The sequence below is a fragment of the Ranitomeya variabilis genome, chromosome 2, assembly GCF_051348905.1.
Source record: "Ranitomeya variabilis isolate aRanVar5 chromosome 2, aRanVar5.hap1, whole genome shotgun sequence".
NCBI lineage: Eukaryota > Metazoa > Chordata > Amphibia > Anura > Dendrobatidae > Ranitomeya > Ranitomeya variabilis.
In genome coordinates, this window is record NC_135233.1 from 480,169,892 (window position 1) to 480,189,691 (window position 19,800).

Sequence of the window (19,800 nt, forward strand, 5' to 3'; positions counted from 1 at the left end):
GGTGCTTCTAATCAATACTGAGCAAAGGGTCTGAATACTTATGACCATGTGTATTTCAGTTTTTCTTTTTTACTAATTTTGCAAACATTTCTACATTTGTTTTTTTTTCAGTCAAGATGTTGTGCAGAGTGTACATTAATGAGGAAAAATAAACTTTTTTGAATTTGCCAAATGGCTGCAATGAAACAAAGAGTGAAAAATGTAAAGGGGTCTGAATAATTTCCGTTCCCACTGGATAGCCAGAATACAGAAGTGTGAATAAGCTCTAATCTTCCAGTAGGATTTTTGGAGAAATGGAACACAACTGTTTCTAATTCTAGTAGAATAAAGCAGGATATTATAGTGACAAATCTGCTTTAAGTAATAAAATGATTGATTTCTTAAGACAATGCTAGGTGAAACATAGGCGCTTATTGCATAGAGGTTTATTGTATACTGGCACTGCAGTAATAAACTCCCCCCAGTGGAGGCTGCTCACCAGCATAAAATTTTAGACTGTCTATGAGAGAAAAAGCAGAATTCCAACCGCTATAAACATACGTTATAGAATTAATCAGCCCATAATGGTTAAAGCTCCATTAAAAGGTGGACAATCACGTACAAAAGAATTGCAGTTTCAACCACCTTCGCATGATTCAATAACTCAGGTAAATAGAAGAGACTTGTAATATATCTTATCATAAAAATCAGCATCATTCCCCACTTATCCCTTCCCTCTTGGCTACTGAACTCACCACTCTGAAAACCCTCCTCAAGTCTGCCTTGATCAAACCAGAGGGACTGCAGGTGTCATGTAACATGGTCCATTATCCTCTATGGAGGAGGAGAAATGAGGAGCAGGGAGAGGAAACAGGCAGAAGAGAGAAATAAACATCAAGCAGAGCTCTATTACAACTCTGCAGGATATAAGTCATATAATGGCCAAATATAGTTTTATCCCTCATGTACTGTACACACATATACACATGAGCTTTTTCTGAAACGTTGCTTAAAAGTACAGATACCCTTTTAATGAACTTTTGGCACATTGATTCCAGTTCATTGATGGTCCTAATGACAGGTTACACTTCTAAATATCAAACTAAAATGATCTCTTTCAATTGTATTGTCAACTAAAATACATTACATAGTATATCCCATATAGCAACGTAATTAGTTTAATTTGCCACTTCATCCACTACAAAAAGTGATAGCTGCTTTAAGAAATGTAATAGTGGTCAACTAACTGTTTATAGCAGGAAACCCATTAACAGTCATCTGCAAAATGAATATTTTTTCACTTGTAACACATCTAGAAGTTACCTATTGGCTCTAAAAATTCTTGTTCTATTTTTCTACTACAGGTGAAACGGTAGCTTCTGGTGTTGCAAATGAGACTTGGTGCTATGAAGTTATTTGCGCCATGGAATGCACTATACATGTTAATCACTGGAATTGCTACTCATCCACCACCCAGATTTCTTCGACATCTACTCCAGAAATAACTACTGAATCAACCACCACTCGACCTACAACACACACTTCAGAAATCTCTACACCAGGAAGCACACCAACAACAATTTCCACCACCACCACCACCACAACAACAACAACAGAAAGCACTCCCACACCAGAGATAACAACAATACCAGTAAGCACAATATCTACCATCAGCACACCAAAAGAGACTACCACTACACCAACCACAACCACTACAAAACAGTCAACAACTACATCCATGGTAGTTTCCACAAGCAAAAAACCTGGTTGCCCATTTGAACCATATCGTGAGGTGAGTGAATTTCATATGTATATGTTTTTTTTTCCCTTTTATCTTCATGAGTGAAGCTGATGGCCCTTTACAGTCCCATCTTTCTACTGAGACTGCTGTGCAATGTCATATACCCACTTGGATTTTCCCAGAATACAATTAGCACTAACCATAATGCAAGAAATGAAATAAAAAAAAAATAAAATAAAAATGTTGTGATAAATTTACCTAATTCCCCATCCATGAGGTACTGTGAATCTTTAAAAATTAACTGGCAATTGGGTTGTCATTGTATAGAGGTGACTCAACGAAAAAATCAAAAAGGAGGCGAAAGGAGATGGGTCCAGCATTGTAACCACAAGCACCTCTGCCCCTTCATTGGTCCCATGTCTTAAAAGTTTGGATAGATCTAACAGTTTGGGGTATTTCTACAAATTGTTGAGCTGCTCCTCTCTTTTTGCTCAACTTCCTATGTTACCTATTTTCCGAGCTGCTCGTAACTTGTCAGAAGTCTATGCTTAGATATATTCTAGTAACAGGGCACATACATTTGCTCACATCTATAACTTCATAGATGACAAGGATGAAAAAAATGAATATATGGAGATTTTGTGGATAACTTCCACGCTGCCGATTATCGAAGACGTCAATTTTCAGGAATTTATTAAACAAGCGTTTCGAAATGACAGGCACTTCTTCCTCAAAAAACAACCACATATTGAAGTCGCTCCAGTCACTTCAAAATGCACTGAATAAAAAACACACATTTAATAAATTCCTGAAGACTGACGTCTTCAATAATCATCAGCATGGAAGGTATCCACAAAATTTCCATATCTTCATTTCATCGGTATGACAACCCGTGGATCCGCAGCAGCTGAACAACATTCCAAAAACACATTAATTTATGGATCAAGTTAGCACAATTGCCTACATTTTTTTAATTGTTTGTTGGATAAAACCCTATTTGCGCTACTTACTAAGGATGAAAAAAACACAAGTCTATCAAATCCAACCTCTAATCCCAATGTGTTGATTCAGAGGAAAGCAGTCAACTCAATGAGAGACAATTTCCTCCACATTAGGCAAAATATTTCTTCCCAACTCCAAAATATCAATGAGAATAAATCTCTGGATCAGTGTCCCATCTGCATAAATCTGGAACCCATAACCTGTAATATTATACTTTTCAAGAAAAACATGAAGGATTTTCTTGAACTTTTTCAATGAATCAACCATCACAACATCATGTGGCAGAGAGTTTTATGTCTCATCTGTTATGGTGTTGACATTTTCTTTCATCTTGACTTGAAGGATGTCTTCTCGTTAGTATTACAGGTCTAGATAACATTTGATTTATACCTATTACTTCCTGGTGTACTATACGTATATCTTTTTGTTTTTCCAGCATAACGAAACCTGGGTTTTATGTAACTGTACCATGGCTAGGTGTCTGGAAAACAACACAGTAGAGATCATTGAACTCAAGTGTGAACCACCACCTAAACCCACATGTGCTAATGGACTTCAACCAAAAGCTGTACCAGATGAGGACCTTTGCTGCTGGCACTGGGAATGTGATTGTGAGTGTCTCTCTTCTGGATCATGACTAGTGTTGAGCGATACCTTCCGATATCGGAAAGTATCGGTATCGGAAAGTATCGGCCGATACCGTCAAAATATCGGATCCAATCCGATACCGATACCCGATCCCAATGCAAGTCAATGGGACGAAAATATCGGAATTAAAATAAACCCTTTATAAACTTGTAGGTTCATTCTACATGAAGGAAAACAACTAAGAATAATGTAGGATGTATTGGGGGACGTGGCGGAGATATTAAAGGCACAGAGGTTTAGCCCAATGTAATAGAATAGCAGGATTTTTTATTTTTTTATGACGTTCGGAAAGAATTTGACTATGTTAATTTTTTTTTTTTTATGTCAGATATTGATGTTTCACTACTTCCACGCCCTTCACCTTCTTTTTTACTTCTCCCACGCTTTCTTCTTCATTATCCTCATCATCAGCTTCTTTGACATCAACTTCTTCACCTTATTCATCTTCTTCTTCATCTTCTACCTATTATTTTTTGGGTTACATTGTTCATATTCTTTTTATTTTACTATTATCTTCATCATATTCTACTTCTTCATCATATTCTTATTTGTGACAGGCATTCCCGTAGTTGTTATCTATAAAAGTTTGAAGATTACACCTTCCGTTCTGCCTGTCACAAAACAGTTACATTTGTCCGCGTTCAGTTTGGCCTGCAGCATCAGGCTTTATCCAGGGGCACCACGAGGAGGAACGGACTCACCCCCATACACTGCTTAGTCTTCTTCTGCTTATAATTTAGATAATATTTTTTGCTCTGATATTTTGTGTTATGCTTAATGTTCTTCTGCTATTTGTTCTGCAGCCTCTTGTTCTTCTGCTTCTCGGTCTTCCAGGTCGTCGTCGTCTCCAGGGTCGTCGTCTCCGGGGTCGTCGTCTCCGGGGTCGTCGTCATCGGGGTGGTCTTCAGGGTCGTCGTCTCCGGGGTCGTCGTCATCGGGGTGGTCTTCAGGGTCATCGTCTCCAGGGTCGTCGTCATCACGGTGGTTGTCGTCTCTGGTGTCGTTGTCATCTTAGGGGTGGTCTTCCGGGTCATCGTGTTTAGTCTCTTGAACTTGGAAATGTAGCAGAAGGTACAAGAAGGCTGAGAAAATGCCGAGAACCAGCTGATGGAACTGGAACTCGGATGGCTACCCGAAGGTCCAAGAGCCAATGGAACTACCGAGGACCAGCTGACGTTACTGGAACCCGGTTACTAAGCAGGAGGTACCCGTGCCTGAAAGCACTACCAAGGACCACCTGACGTTGGTGGAACTCGGATACCCAGAGGGAGGCACCTAAGCCAAAGGCTCTGCCCGGAACCAGCTGACGGTACTGGAACCAGGATGGGGAGCAGAAGGTACAAGAGCAAAAGACACTGCCGAGAACCAGCTGACGGTGCTGGAACCCGGATGGGTAGCCGAAGGTCCAAGAGCCAATGGAACTACCGAGGACCAGCTGACGTTACTGGAACCCGGTTACTAAGCAGGAGTGTCATGATCTCTGCAGGCAGAGATCATAGCAAGCCTATAGAGGGACAAGCTCTCGGAAGATGGAACTATACTGACCATGAACTAAGCCTGCCGCGCAACTAGAAATAGCCAGGTAGCATTTCCTATTTATCGCTAGATGCCCAGCTCTGGCCTAAGACCTAAATAGCTAGCAGAGGGAAATATAAGACCTGGCTCACCTCTAGAGAAATATTCCAAAGAAGACAGTAGCCCCCCACATATAATGACGGTGAGTTCAGATGAAACAACAAACGCAGCAGGAAAATAGTCTTAGCAAATTTGAGGTCCGCTTACTAGATAGCAGAAGACAGATAGTATACTTTCATGGTCAGCAGAAAAACACTAACAAAACACCATCCAGAGATTACCTTAAACTCTGGCATTAACTCATAACGCCAGAGTAGCAATCCCTGATCAACGAGAGCTTTCCAGACACAGTAACAAAACTTCAGCTGTGAACTGGAACAAATAGGCAAAACAAAACATGGACAAAAGTCCAACTTATCTAGTAGTAGTCTAGAAGCAGGAACAAGCACTGAGAGGCATCAGATAACATTGTTGACCGGCAAGAAACCACCAGAGAAATGAGCTTAAATAGCGACACCCACTACTGATGGAACCAGGTGAAACAGGAAAGAGGATGACAAGTCCAATTCCACAAGCGGCCACCGGGGGAGCCCAGAATCCAAATTCACAACAGTACCCCCCCCTCAAGGAGGGGGCACCGAACCCTCACCAGATCCACCAGGGCGACCAGGATGAGCCCTATGGAAGGCACGAACAAGATCAGAAGCATGAACATCAGATGCATTGACCCAAGAATTATCCTCCTGGCCGTAACCCTTCCAGTTGACCAGATACTGGAGTCTCCGTCTGGAAACACGAGAGTCCAAAATTTTCTCCACAACGTACTCCAACTCACCCTCAACCAACACCGGAGCAGGAGGCTCAACTGAAGGTACCACAGGTACCTCATACCTGCGCAATAACGACCGATGAAAAACGTTATGAATGGAAAAGGACGCAGGGAGGTCCAAACGGAAAGAAACAGGATTAAGAATCTCCAATATTCTATAAGGGCCGATGAACCGAGGTTTAAACTTAGGAGAAGAGACCCTCATAGGGACAAAACGAGAAGACAACCACACCAAATCTCCAACACAAAGCCGAGAACCAGCACGACGATGACGGTTGGCAAAACGCTGAGTCTTCTCCTGGGACAACTTCAAATTGTCCATAACCTGCCCCCAGATGTGATGCAATCTCTCCACCACCGCATCCACTCCAGGACAATCCGAGGATTCCACCTGACCGGAGGAAAATCGAGGGTGAAACCCCGAATTACAGAAAAACGGGGACACCAAGGTGGAAGAGCTGGCCCGATTATTGAGGGCGAACTCTGCCAATGGCAAAAAAGCAACCCAATCATCCTGGTCAGCAGAGACAAAACACCTCAGATATGTCTCCAGGGTCTGATTAGTCCGCTCGGTCTGGCCATTAGTCTGAGGGTGAAAAGCAGATGAAAAAGACAAATCTATGCCCATCCTAGCACAGAATGCCCGCCAAAATCTAGACACAAATTGGGTACCTCTGTCAGAAACAATATTCTCAGGAATACCGTGCAATCGGACAACATTCTGAAAAAACAGAGGAACCAACTCAGAAGAAGAAGGCAACTTGGGCAGAGGAACCAAATGGACCATTTTAGAGAAACGGTCACAGACCACCCAGATGACAGACATCTTCTGGGAAACAGGCAGATCTGAAATAAAATCCATCGAGATGTGTGTCCAAGGCCTCTTAGGAATAGGCAAGGGCAACAGCAGTCCGCTAGCCCGAGAACTACAAGACTTGGCCCGAGCACAAACGTCACATGACTGCACAAAGACTCGCACATCTCGTGACAGGGAAGGCCACCAGAAGGATCTTGCCACCAAATCCCTGGTACCAAAAATTCCGGGATGACCTGCCAATGCAGAAGAATGTACCTCAGAGATGACTCTGCTGGTCCAATCATCCGGAACAAACAGTCTATCAGGCGGACAACGATCCGGTCTATCCGCCTGAAACTCTTGCAAGGACCGCCGCAGATCAGGAGAAACGGCCGACAAAATTACTCCCTCCCTAAGGATACCTGTGGGTTCAGAATTACCAGGAGAGTCCGGGTCAAAACTCCTAGAAAGGGCATCTGCCTTAACATTCTTAGAACCCGGTAGGTATGACACCACAAAATTAAAGCGAGAAAAAAATAAAGACCAGCGCGCCTGTCTAGGATTCAGGCGTCTGGCAGTCTCAAGATAAATCAAATTTTTGTGGTCAGTCAATACCACCACCTGATGCCTAGCCCCCTCGAGCCAATGGCGCCACTCCTCAAACGCCCACTTCATGGCCAAAAGCTCCCGATTCCCAACATCATAATTCCGCTCTGCGGGCGAAAATTTGCGAGAAAAGAAGGCACAAGGCCTAATGACGGAGCAGTCGGAACCTTTCTGCGACAACACTGCCCCAGCTCCGATCTCCGAAGCGTCAACCTCAACCTGAAAAGGCAGATTCACATCAGGCTGACGCAACACAGGGGCAGAGGCAAAACGGCGCTTAAGCTCCTGAAAGGCCTCTACAGCATGAGGGGACCAATTAGCAACATCAGCGCCTTGTCTGGTCAAATCAGTCAGTGGTTTAACGACATCCGAAAAACCAGCAATAAATCGGCGGTAAAAGTTGGCAAAGCCCAAAAATCTCTGAAGACCCTTAAGAGAGGAGGGCTGAGTCCAGTCACAAATAGCTTGCACCTTGACGGGATCCATCTCAATGGAAGAGGGAGAAAAAATATACCCCAAAAAGGAAATTTTCTGGACCCCAAAAACGCACTTAGACCCCTTCACACATAAAGAATTAGACCGCAGAACCTGAAAAACTCTCCTGACCTGCTGGACATGAGAGTCCCAGTCATCAGAAAAAATCAGAATATCATCCAGATATATTATCATAAATTTATCCAGAAAATCGCGGAAAATATCATGCATAAAAGACTGGAAAACTGAAGGGGCATTAGAAAGACCGAAAGGCATGACCAAATACTCAAAGTGGCCCTCGGGCGTATTAAATGCGGTCTTCCACTCATCCCCCTGCCTGATCCGCACCAAATTATACGCCCCACGAAGATCAATTTTAGAGAACCACTTAGCACCCTCTATACGAGCAAACAAATCAGTAAGCAATGGCAATGGGTATTGATACTTAACAGTGATCTTATTCAGAAGCCGATAATCAATACATGGTCTCAAAGAGCCGTCTTTTTTAGAGACAAAGAAAAACCCAGCTCCCAAGGGAGAAGAAGATGGACGAATATGTCCCTTTTCCAAAGACTCCTTTATATATTCCCGCATAGCAGCATGTTCCGGCACAGACAGATTAAACAAACGACCCTTGGGATATTTACAACCCGGTATCAAATCTATGGCACAATCGCACTCACGGTGCGGAGGTAACGACCCAAGCTTGGGTTCGTCAAAGACATCTTGATAATCAGAGAGGAACTCAGGGACTTCAGAGGGAATGGACGACGAAATAGAAACCAAAGGTAAGTCCCCATGAATACCCTTACATCCCCAGCTCAACACAGACATTGCTCTCCAGTCCAAGACTGGGTTGTGAGACTGCAACCATGGCAATCCCAGTACCAAATCGTCATGTAAATTATACAGCACCAGGAAACGAATAATCTCCTGGTGATCCGGATTGATACGCATGGTTACTTGTGTCCAGTATTGTGGTTTATTATTAGCCAATGGGGTGGAGTCAATCCCCTTCAGAGGAATAAGAGTCTCCAAAGGCTCTAAATCAAAACCACAACGATTGGCAAAGGACCAATCCATAAGACTCAGAGCGGCGCCAGAGTCAACATAGGCGTCCGTGGCAATGGATGACAGAGAGCAAATCAGGGTTACAGACAAAATAAACTTAGACTGAATGGTGCCAATGGAAACAGACTTATCAAGCTTCTTTGTACGCCTAGAGCATGCTGATATAACATGAGTAGAATCCCCACAATAGAAACACAATCCATTCTTCCGTCTAAAATTCTGTCGCTCGCTCCTGGACAGAATTCTATCACACTGCATACTTTCTGGCGTCTTTTCCATAGACACCGCCAGATGGTGCACCGGTTTGCGCTCCCGCAGACGCCTATCAATCTGAATAGCCATTGTCATGGACTCATTCAGACCTGCAGGCACAGGGAACCCCACCATAACATCCTTAACGGCATCAGAGAGACCTTCTCTGAAAATTGCCGCCAAGGCGCACTCATTCCACTGAGTAAGCACAGACCATTTACGGAATTTTTGGCAGAAAACTTCAGCTTCGTCTTGCCCCTGAGATAGTGCCATCAAAGTTTTTTCTGCCTGAAGTTCCAAATGAGGTTCCTCATAAAGCAAGCCCAAGGCCAGAAAAAACGCATCCACATCGCGTAACGCAGGATCCCCTGCTGGCAATGAGAAGGCCCAATCTTGAGGGTCACCCCTGAGCAAGGAAATCACAATCCTAACCTGCTGAGCAGGGTCTCCAACTGAACGAGACTTCAGGGACAAATAAAGCTTACAATTATTTCGGAAATTCTGGAAGCTAGCTCTATTCCCTGTGAAGAACTCCGGCAAAGGAATTCTCGGCTCAGATACCGGAGCATGTACCACAAAATCTTGTAAATTTTGTACTTTCGTGATGAGATTATTCAAACCCGCAGTTACACTCTGGAGATCCATTATTGTCAGGTGCACACAGAGCCATACAGAGATTAGGAGGAGAGAGAGAAAAAAGACTGCAGCAAGGCAGACTGGAGGAAAAAAAAAAAAAAAAAAAAATTCCAGCAGACTTCTTATAACTCTCCTTTCTCAACCTGGGTCTTTAACACTTTAGTGGCCGGTCAAACTGTCATGATCTCTGCAGGCAGAGATCATAGCAAGCCTATAGAGGGACAAGCTCTCGGAAGATGGAACTATACTGACCATGAACTAAGCCTGCCGCGCAACTAGAAATAGCCAGGTAGCATTTCCTATTTATCGCTAGATGCCCAGCTCTGGCCTAAGACCTAAATAGCTAGCAGAGGGAAATATAAGACCTGGCTCACCTCTAGAGAAATATTCCAAAGAAGACAGTAGCCCCCCACATATAATGACGGTGAGTTCAGATGAAACAACAAACGCAGCAGGAAAATAGTCTTAGCAAATTTGAGGTCCGCTTACTAGATAGCAGAAGACAGATAGTATACTTTCATGGTCAGCAGAAAAACACTAACAAAACACCATCCAGAGATTACCTTAAACTCTGGCATTAACTCATAACGCCAGAGTAGCAATCCCTGATCAACGAGAGCTTTCCAGACACAGTAACAAAACTTCAGCTGTGAACTGGAACAAATAGGCAAAACAAAACATGGACAAAAGTCCAACTTATCTAGTAGTAGTCTAGAAGCAGGAACAAGCACTGAGAGGCATCAGATAACATTGTTGACCGGCAAGAAACCACCAGAGAAATGAGCTTAAATAGCGACACCCACTACTGATGGAACCAGGTGAAACAGGAAAGAGGATGACAAGTCCAATTCCACAAGCGGCCACCGGGGGAGCCCAGAATCCAAATTCACAACACAGGAGGTACCCGTGCCTGAAAGCACTACCAAGGACCACCTGACGTTGGTGGAACTCGGATACCCAGAGGGAGGCACCTAAGCCAAAGGCTCTGCCCGGAACCAGCTGACGGTACTGGAACCAGGATGGGGAGCAGAAGGTACAAGAGCAAGTGTCTGCGTGGCTTTTGCAGGACACGATGCCGGCTGCACAGCAGGGGAACAGCTGGCGGTGCTGAACCCCACTGACACATTGGCTGGTGTTTTTCTCTGTGCAGCTAGCAGTACCGGGCCCCAACTGGCGGTGTTAGAGCCCGGGGTCAGCAGGAGGAGGAGATGGAGCAGAGTGTAGGCCGAAGCCTGCACTGGCGGCAGCTTTTGGGTCTGTTGTGCCTGCGTGGCAGTTGCAGGACACGTTGCCGGCTGCACAGCAGGGGAACAGCTGGCGGTGCTGAACCCCACTGACACATTGGCGAGGTGTTTTTCTCTGTGCAGCTAGCAGTACCGGGCCCCAACTGGCGGTGTTGGAGCCCGGGCTCTGCAGGGGGAGCAGAGTGTAGGCCGAAGCCTAATTGAACCAATTTCAAAGGTAACCTTTAACCCCCCCTCAGGGGTTACAAAGTAGAAGAGCCACAGCTTATGCAGCAGTAGTGCTGCACAAGTCAAAGGTTGCTCTTTTAATTTCGCTCCTTGCACACGCTGAATGAAACACGTCTAACATTTAGCCCTTTATACAGTCAAACTGTGTTGGAGGCGCGAGTTCCCTTTGTAATGAGACGCAGCACAGATGTCAAGAATCCCACCTTGGTGCTTGGTGCAGCCTCCTGAGCGTTGTTATTTGCTGTACAGGAGTCTGCGCTGTCGTGTTGTCCCCTGGCCTAGCGCTGTTAGCGCTGCCCATCTTCTGACATCATTTAATGTCGGCCGGTGCGGTTCGCGATGACCATGAATCCCAGCCCCGCAGTGTCTTAACATTGTTAAAACACTGCGGGGCTGGGATTCAGGGCCTGGCGCAGCACATATGTTCGCCTCTCACACTCGGGTCCTTACACCCGCTTCAGACTGTGCGGCGTCATCTGATCCCTTATCGCATGCCACGGCCATGAAGCCGCACAGTCCGAAGAAGGCGGAAGGAGAGGAGGGACAGGCGAACTGATGCACTGATCATGCCCATCAATCACACCCTCGCAGTCCCAATAAATAAGACACCGAGGGGCGTTGTGTGGGTCAGGGCGGCCGCAGAGGCGCAGCCAGCCAAACAATGATGCCAGAAGATGGGCAGCGCTACCAAGGGGGTTGCAGCGTGTCATTACAAAGGAAAGTCACACCACCGGGACGGTTAAATGGTCACACAGAGGACACATTTCAGACGTGTTTTCAGTTCCACATGTGCGAGGAGAATACGTTTATGAGCCACCTTGCACACATGCAGCATTACCGCTGTACAAGGTGGCTGGATAACGTAAAAACGCCTGGGGGAGGGGGGACAGGTTCCCTTCAATTTCAGTTCTGGTGTCTGCGTGGCTTTTGCAGGACACGATGCCGGCTGCACAGCAGGGGAACAGCTGGCGGTGCTGAACCCCACTGACACATTGGCTGGTGTTTTTCTCTGTGCAGCTAGCAGTACCGGGCCCCAACTGGCGGTGTTAGAGCCCGGGGTCAGCAGGAGGAGGAGATGGAGCAGAGTGTAGGCCGAAGCCTGCACTGGCGGCAGCTTTTGGGTCTGTTGTGCCTGCGTGGCAGTTGCAGGACACGTTGCCGGCTGCACAGCAGGGGAACAGCTGGCGGTGCTGAACCCCACTGACACATTGGCGAGGTGTTTTTCTCTGTGCAGCTAGCAGTACCGGGCCCCAACTGGCGGTGTTGGAGCCCGGGCTCTGCAGGGGGAGCAGAGTGTAGGCCGAAGCCTAATTGAACCAATTTCAAAGGTAACCTTTAACCCCCCCTCAGGGGTTACAAAGTAGAAGAGCCACAGCTTATGCAGCAGTAGTGCTGCACAAGTCAAAGGTTGCTCTTTTAATTTCGCTCCTTGCACACGCTGAATGAAACACGTCTAACATTTAGCCCTTTATACAGTCAAACTGTGTTGGAGGCGCGAGTTCCCTTTGTAATGAGATGCAGCACAGATGTCAAGAATCCCACCTTGGTGCTGGGTGCAGCCTCCTGAGCGTTGTTATTTGCTGTACAGGAGTCTGCGCTGTCGTGTTGTCCCCTGGCCTAGCGCTGTTAGCGCTGCCCATCTTCTGACATCATTTAATGTCGGCCGGTGCGGTTCGCGATGACCATGAATCCCAGCCCCGCAGTGTCTTAACATTGTTAAAACACTGCGGGGCTGGGATTCAGGGCCTGGCGCAGCACATATGTTCGCCTCTCACACTCGGGTCCTTACACCCGCTTCAGACTGTGCGGCGTCATCTGATCCCTTATCGCATGCCACGGCCATGAAGCCGCACAGTCCGAAGAAGGCGGAAGGAGAGGAGGGACAGGTGAACTGATGCACTGATCATGCCCATCAATCACACCCTCGCAGTCCCAATAAATAAGACACCGAGGGGCGTTGTGTGGGTCAGGGCGGCCGCAGAGGCGCAGCCAGCCAAACAATGATGCCAGAAGACGGGCAGCGCTACCAAGGGGTTTGCAGCGTGTCATTACAAAGGAAAGTCACACCACCGGGACGGTTAAATGGTCACACAGAGGACACATTTCAGACGTGTTTTCAGTTCCACATGTGCGAGGAGAATACGTTTATGAGCCACCTTGCACACATGCAGCATTACCGCTGTACAAGGTGGCTTGATAACGTAAAAACGCCTGGGGGAGGGGGGACAGGTTCCCTTCAATTTCAGTTCTGGTGTCTGCGTGGCTTTTGCAGGACACGATGCCGGCTGCACAGCAGGGGAACAGCTGGCGGTGCTGAACCCCACTGACACATTGGCTGGTGTTTTTCTCTGTGCAGCTAGCAGTACCGGGCCCCAACTGGCGGTGTTAGAGCCCGGGGTCAGCAGGAGGAGGAGATGGAGCAGAGTGTAGGCCGAAGCCTGCACTGGCGGCAGCTTTTGGGTCTGTTGTGCCTGCGTGGCAGTTGCCGGACACGTTGCCGGCTGCACAGCAGGGTAACAGCTGGCGGTGCTGAACCCCACTGACACATTGGCGAGGTGTTTTTCTCTGTGCAGCTAGCAGTACCGGGCCCCAACTGGCGGTGTTGGAGCCCGGGCTCTGCAGGGGGAGCAGAGTGTAGGCCGAAGCCTAATTGAACCAATTTCAAAGGTAACCTTTAACCCCCCCTCAGGGGTTACAAAGTAGAAGAGCCACAGCTTATGCAGCAGTAGTGCTGCACAAGTCAAAGGTTGCTCTTTTAATTTCGCTCCTTGCACACGCTGAATGAAACACGTCTAACATTTAGCCCTTTATACAGTCAAACTGTGTTGGAGGCGCGAGTTCCCTTTGTAATGAGACGCAGCACAGATGTCAAGAATCCCACCTTGGTGCTGGGTGCAGCCTCCTGAGCGTTGTTATTTGCTGTACAGGAGTCTGCGCTGTCGTGTTGTCCCCTGGCCTAGCGCTGTTAGCGCTGCCCATCTTCTGACATCATTTAATGTTGGCCGGTGCGGTTCGCGATGACCATGAATCCCAGCCCCGCAGTGTCTTAACATTGTTAAAACACTGCGGGGCTGGGATTCAGGGCCTGGCGCAGCACATATGTTCGCCTCTCACACTCGGGTCCTTACACCCGCTTCAGACTGTGCGGCGTCATCTGATCCCTTATCGCATGCCACGGCCATGAAGCCGCACAGTCCGAAGAAGGCGGAAGGAGAGGAGGGACAGGCGAACTGATGCACTGATCATGCCCATCAATCACACCCTCGCAGTCCCAATAAATAAGACACCGAGGGGCGTTGTGTGGGTCAGGGCGGCCGCAGAGGCGCAGCCAGCCAAACAATGATGCCAGAAGATGGGCAGCGCTACCAAGGGGGTTGCAGCGTGTCATTACAAAGGAAAGTCACACCACCGGGACGGTTAAATGGTCACACAGAGGACACATTTCAGACGTGTTTTCAGTTCCACATGTGCGAGGAGAATACGTTTATGAGCCACCTTGCACACATGCAGCATTACCGCTGTACAAGGTGGCTGGATAACGTAAAAACGCCTGGGGGAGGGGGGACAGGTTCCCTTCAATTTCAGTTCTGGTGTCTGCGTGGCTTTTGCAGGACACGATGCCGGCTGCACAGCAGGGGAACAGCTGGCGGTGCTGAACCCCACTGACACATTGGCTGGTGTTTTTCTCTGTGCAGCTAGCAGTACCGGGCCCCAACTGGCGGTGTTAGAGCCCGGGGTCAGCAGGAGGAGGAGATGGAGCAGAGTGTAGGCCGAAGCCTGCACTGGCGGCAGCTTTTGGGTCTGTTGTGCCTGCGTGGCAGTTGCAGGACACGTTGCCGGCTGCACAGCAGGGGAACAGCTGGCGGTGCTGAACCCCACTGACACATTGGCGAGGTGTTTTTCTCTGTGCAGCTAGCAGTACCGGGCCCCAACTGGCGGTGTTGGAGCCCGGGCTCTGCAGGAGGAGCAGGGGGAGCGGAGTGTAGGCCGAAGCCTGCAGTGGAGCAAGTTGAAAGGAAACCTTTAACCCCCCCCCCAGGCGTTTGTAGCTGGAAGAGCCATCGTGTACAGCACTAATGCTGGAAAAGGTCAACTTAGCTCTTTTAATTATGGTCCTTGCAGATGCTGAACCTAACACTTATGAAATGTGTCCCCTCACAGCGTTCAACCCTCCGGTAGGTGGAACTTTCCTTTGTCATGTGACGCAGCACAGCCGTCATTTTTACCCCCTTGGCGCCGTGCGCCACCTCCTCAGCGTTGTTTGAATCTGTCCCGGAGCCTGCGCTGTTAGGTTACCCCTTGGCCATGCACACATTTTGCGCTGCCCGTCTTCTGACATCATTTGCTGTCAGGCTGACTGCGCCTGTGCGGGTGCGCTGTCCGAGATTCAGCCTCGCGGTGTCGTCTAATGTAATCCCACCGCGGGCCTGGGATCCGTGTCCATGCGCAGTGCATATCCTCGCCTCTCACTCCCCTCCCTACGGCTTCTTAAGACTGTGCGGTGTCCCGGCCGTGGCATGCTATTAGGGATCAGCTGACACCGAACAGTCTTTAGAAGCCGTAGGGAGGGGAGTGAGAGGCGAGGATATGCACTGCGCATGGACACGGATCCCAGGCCCGCGGTGGGATTACATTAGACGACACCGCGAGGCTGAATCTCGGACAGCGCACCAGCACAGGCGCAGCCAGCCTGACAGCAAATGATGTCAGAAGACGGGCAGCGCAAAATGTGTGCATGGCCAAGGGGTAACCTAACAGCGCAGGCTCCGGGACAGATTCAAACAACGCTGAGGAGGTGGCGCACGGCGCCAAGGGGGTAAAAGTGACGGCTGTGCTGCGTCACATGACAAAGGAAAGTTCCACCTACCGGACGGTTGAACGCTGTGAGGGGACACATTTCATAAGTGTTAGGTTCAGCATCTGCAAGGAGCACCACGAAAAGAGGCACTTTTTCCCTTTGCATCATTATTACTGCTGCACAAGGTGGCTCCTTCAGTAACAAACGCCTGGGGGGGGGGGGGACAGGTTCCCTTAAATTTAACTTGTTGTGCCTGCGTGGCGGTCGCAGTACACGTTGCCGTATACACAGCAGGGGAACAGCTGACGTTACTGAACCCCAATAACAGAGGAGCGACTGTTGACTGTGCGTACAGCACTTCTGGACGGCAACTGGCGGTGTTGGGGCCCAGGGACAGGTGGAGGAGGAGGAGGTTGGAGGAGGTAGGAGGGATTGCCACACACACAGCAGGGGAACAGCTGACGTTACTGAACCCCAATAACAGAGGAGGGACTGTTGACTGTGCGTACAGCACTTCTGGACGGCAACTGGCGGTGTTGGAGCCCAGGGACAGGTGGAGGAGGAGGAGGTTGGAGGAGGTAGGAGGGATTGCCACACACACAGCAGGGGAACAGCTGACGTTACTGAACCCCAATAACAGAGGAGCGACTGTTGACTGTGCGTACAGCACTTCTGGACGGCAACTGGCGGTGTTGGAGCCCAGGGACAGGTGGAGGAGGAGGAGGTTGGAGGAGGTAGGAGGGATTGCCACACACACAGCAGGGGAACAGCTGACGTTACTGAACCCCAATAACAGAGGAGGGACTGTTGACTGTGCGTACAGCACTTCTGGACGGCAACTGGCGGTGTTGGAGCCCAGGGACAGGTGGAGGAGGAGGAGGTTGGAGGAGGTAGGAGGGATTGCCACACACACAGCAGGGGAACAGCTGACGTTACTGAACCCCAATAACAGAGGAGGGACTGTTGACTGTGCGTACAGCACTTCTGGACGGCAACTGGCGGTGTTGGAGCCCAGGGACAGGTGGAGGAGGAGGAGGTTGGAGGAGGTAGGAGGGATTGCCACACACACAGCAGGGGAACAGCTGACGTTACTGAACCCCAATAACAGAGGAGCGACTGTTGACTGTGCGTACAGCACTTCTGGACGGCAACTGGCGGTGTTGGAGCCCAGGGACAGGTGGAGGAGGAGGAGGTTGGAGGAGGTAGGAGGGATTGCCACACACACAGCAGGGGAACAGCTGACGTTACTGAACCCCAATAACAGAGGAGCGACTGTTGACTGTGCGTACAGCACTTCTGGACGGCAACTGGCGGTGTTGGAGCCCAGGGACAGGTGGAGGAGGAGGAGGTTGGAGGAGGTAGGAGGGATTGCCACACACACAGCAGGGGAACAGCTGACGTTACTGAACCCCAATAACAGAGGAGGGACTGTTGACTGTGCGTACAGCACTTCTGGACGGCAACTGGCGGTGTTGGAGCCCAGGGACAGGTGGAGGAGGTTGGAGGAGGTAGGAGGGATTGCCACACACACAGCAGGGGAACAGCTGACGTTACTGAACCCCAATAACAGAGGAGGGACTGTTGACTGTGCGTACAGCACTTCTGGACGGCAACTGGCGGTGTTGGAGCCCAGGGACAGGTGGAGGAGGAGGAGGTTGGAGGAGGTAGGAGGGATTGCCACACACACAGCAGGGGAACAGCTGACGTTACTGAACCCCAATAACAGAGGAGCGACTGTTGACTGTGCGTACAGCACTTCTGGACGGCAACTGGCGGTGTTGGAGCCCAGGGACAGGTGGAGGAGGAGGAGGTTGGAGGAGGTAGGAGGGATTGCCACACACACAGCAAGGGAACAGCTGACGTTACTGAACCCCAATAACAGAGGAGCGACTGTTGACTGTGCGTACAGCACTTCTGGACGGCAACTGGCGGTGTTGGAGCCCAGGGACAGGTGGAGGAGGAGGAGGTTGGAGGAGGTAGGAGGGATTGCCACACACACAGCAGGGGAACAGCTGACGTTACTGAACACCAATAACAGAGGAGCGACTGTTGACTGTGCGTACAGCACTTCTGGAAGTCAACTGGCGGTGTTGGAGCCCAGGGACAGGTGGAGGAGGAGGAGGTTGGAGGAGGTAGGAGGGATTGCCACACACACAGCAGGGGAACAGCTGACGTTACTGAACCCCAATAACAGAGGAGGGACTGTTGACTGTGCATACAGCACTTCTGGACGGCAACTGGCGGTGTTGGAGCCCAGGGACAGGTGGAGGAGGAGGAGGTTGGAGGAGGTAGGAGGGATTGCCACACACACAGCAGGGGAACAGCTGACGTTACTGAACCCCAATAACAGAGGAGCGACTGTTGACTGTGCGTACAGCACTTCTGGACGGCAACTGGCGGTGTTGGAGCCCAGGGGCAGGTGGAAAAGCAGAGGAACACAATGTAGGCCGAAGCCTGAGAAAGTCGAAAGGGAACCTTTAACCCCCCCCAAGGCGTTTGTAGCTGAAAGAGCCAGCTTGTGCAGCACAAAAGATGCAAAAGGAAAAGGTGGCTCTTTTCATCATGCTCCTTGCAAACACAGAACTAAACACTTATAAAATGTGTCCCCTGAAGCCGTGAAACCGTCCCGGAGGTGGGACTTTCCTTCGTAATATGACGCAGCACAGCCGTCATTCCTACCCCCCCCGCCGCCGTGCCCCGGCTCCTCAGCGTTGTTTGATTCCGTCCCGGAGCCTGCGCTGTTCTGTTATCCCGTGGACAGGCACACTTAGCGCTGCCCGTCTTCTGACATCATTTGGTGTCAGGCTGGCTGCGCCTGTGCGGCCGCGCTGGCCGAGAGCCCGCCTCGCAGTGTCTTCTGATTTAATCCCACTGGGGGCCTGGGATCCATGGACATGCGCAGTGCATATCTGAACCTCTCACTCCCCTCCCTATGGCTTCTTAAGACTGTGCGGTGTCACGGCCGTGGCATGCTATTAGGGACCAGCTGACACCGAACAGTCTGAAGAAGCCATAGGGAGATGAGTGAGAGGTGGAGGTTCAGATATGCACTGCGCATGTCCATGGATCCCAGGCCCCCAGTGGGATTAAATCAGAAGACACTGCGAGGCGGGCTCTCGGCCAGCGCGGCCGCACAGGCGCAGCCAGCCTGACACCAAATGATGCCAGAAGACGGGCAGCGCTAAGTGTGCCTGGCCACGGGATAACATAACAGCGCAGGCTCCGGGACGGAATCAAACAACGCTGATGAGCCGGGGCGCGGCGCCGGGGGGGTAGGAATGACGGCTGTGCTGCGTCATATTACGAAGGAAAGTCCCACCTCCGGGACGGTTTTACGGTATCAGTGGACACATTTTATAAGTGTTAAGTTTTGCGTGTGCAAGGAGCAAAACCAAAATAGCTACCTTTTTCCTTGTGCAGCATTACTGCTGTACAAGGTGGCTCTTTCAGTAACAAACGCCTTGGGGGGGGGGGGACAGATTCCCTTACATTTCAGTTGTTGTGTCAGCGTGGCGGTCGCATGACACATTGCCGGCTACACAGCTGGGGATCAGCTGACGTTACTGAAACCCAATAACACTGGGTCGTATGTTTTGACTGTGCAGACGGCACTTCTGAGCCTCAACTGGCGGTGTTGGAGCCCAGGAATTTAAGTTCAGGTGGTAGAAAGATGAACACAACAGGAGACCTGGATAACGTATACAGTGACCTAATTAGTTAATCAGGAGGAGGAGTGGCAAATTCATGCGAGATCCAGGCCTTGTTCATTTTCAGGAAAGTAAGCCGGTCAACGTTATCGGAGGATAGTCGCATGCGACGGTCAGTTAGTACACCACCTGCAGCACTAAAGACACGTTCCGATAATACACTGGCCGCAGGGCAAGACAGCACCTCCAATGCATACTGGCTTAGCTCTGGCCA

General features: G+C 49.5%; 1 protein-coding gene across 1 annotated transcript in view; it reads left to right on the forward strand.

The window, feature by feature from the left end:
- The first annotated feature begins 3,191 nt into the window (after nucleotides 1-3,191).
- The window catches only part of LOC143803846 (intestinal mucin-like protein), an 86,795-nt gene continuing 70,186 nt past the window's right edge, over nucleotides 3,192-19,800 (forward strand). Inside the window, exon 1 of the mRNA XM_077281611.1 lies at nucleotides 3,192-3,333. Coding sequence (XP_077137726.1) covers nucleotides 3,192-3,333 — 142 coding nt within the window. The remainder of the gene's footprint in view (nucleotides 3,334-19,800) is intronic.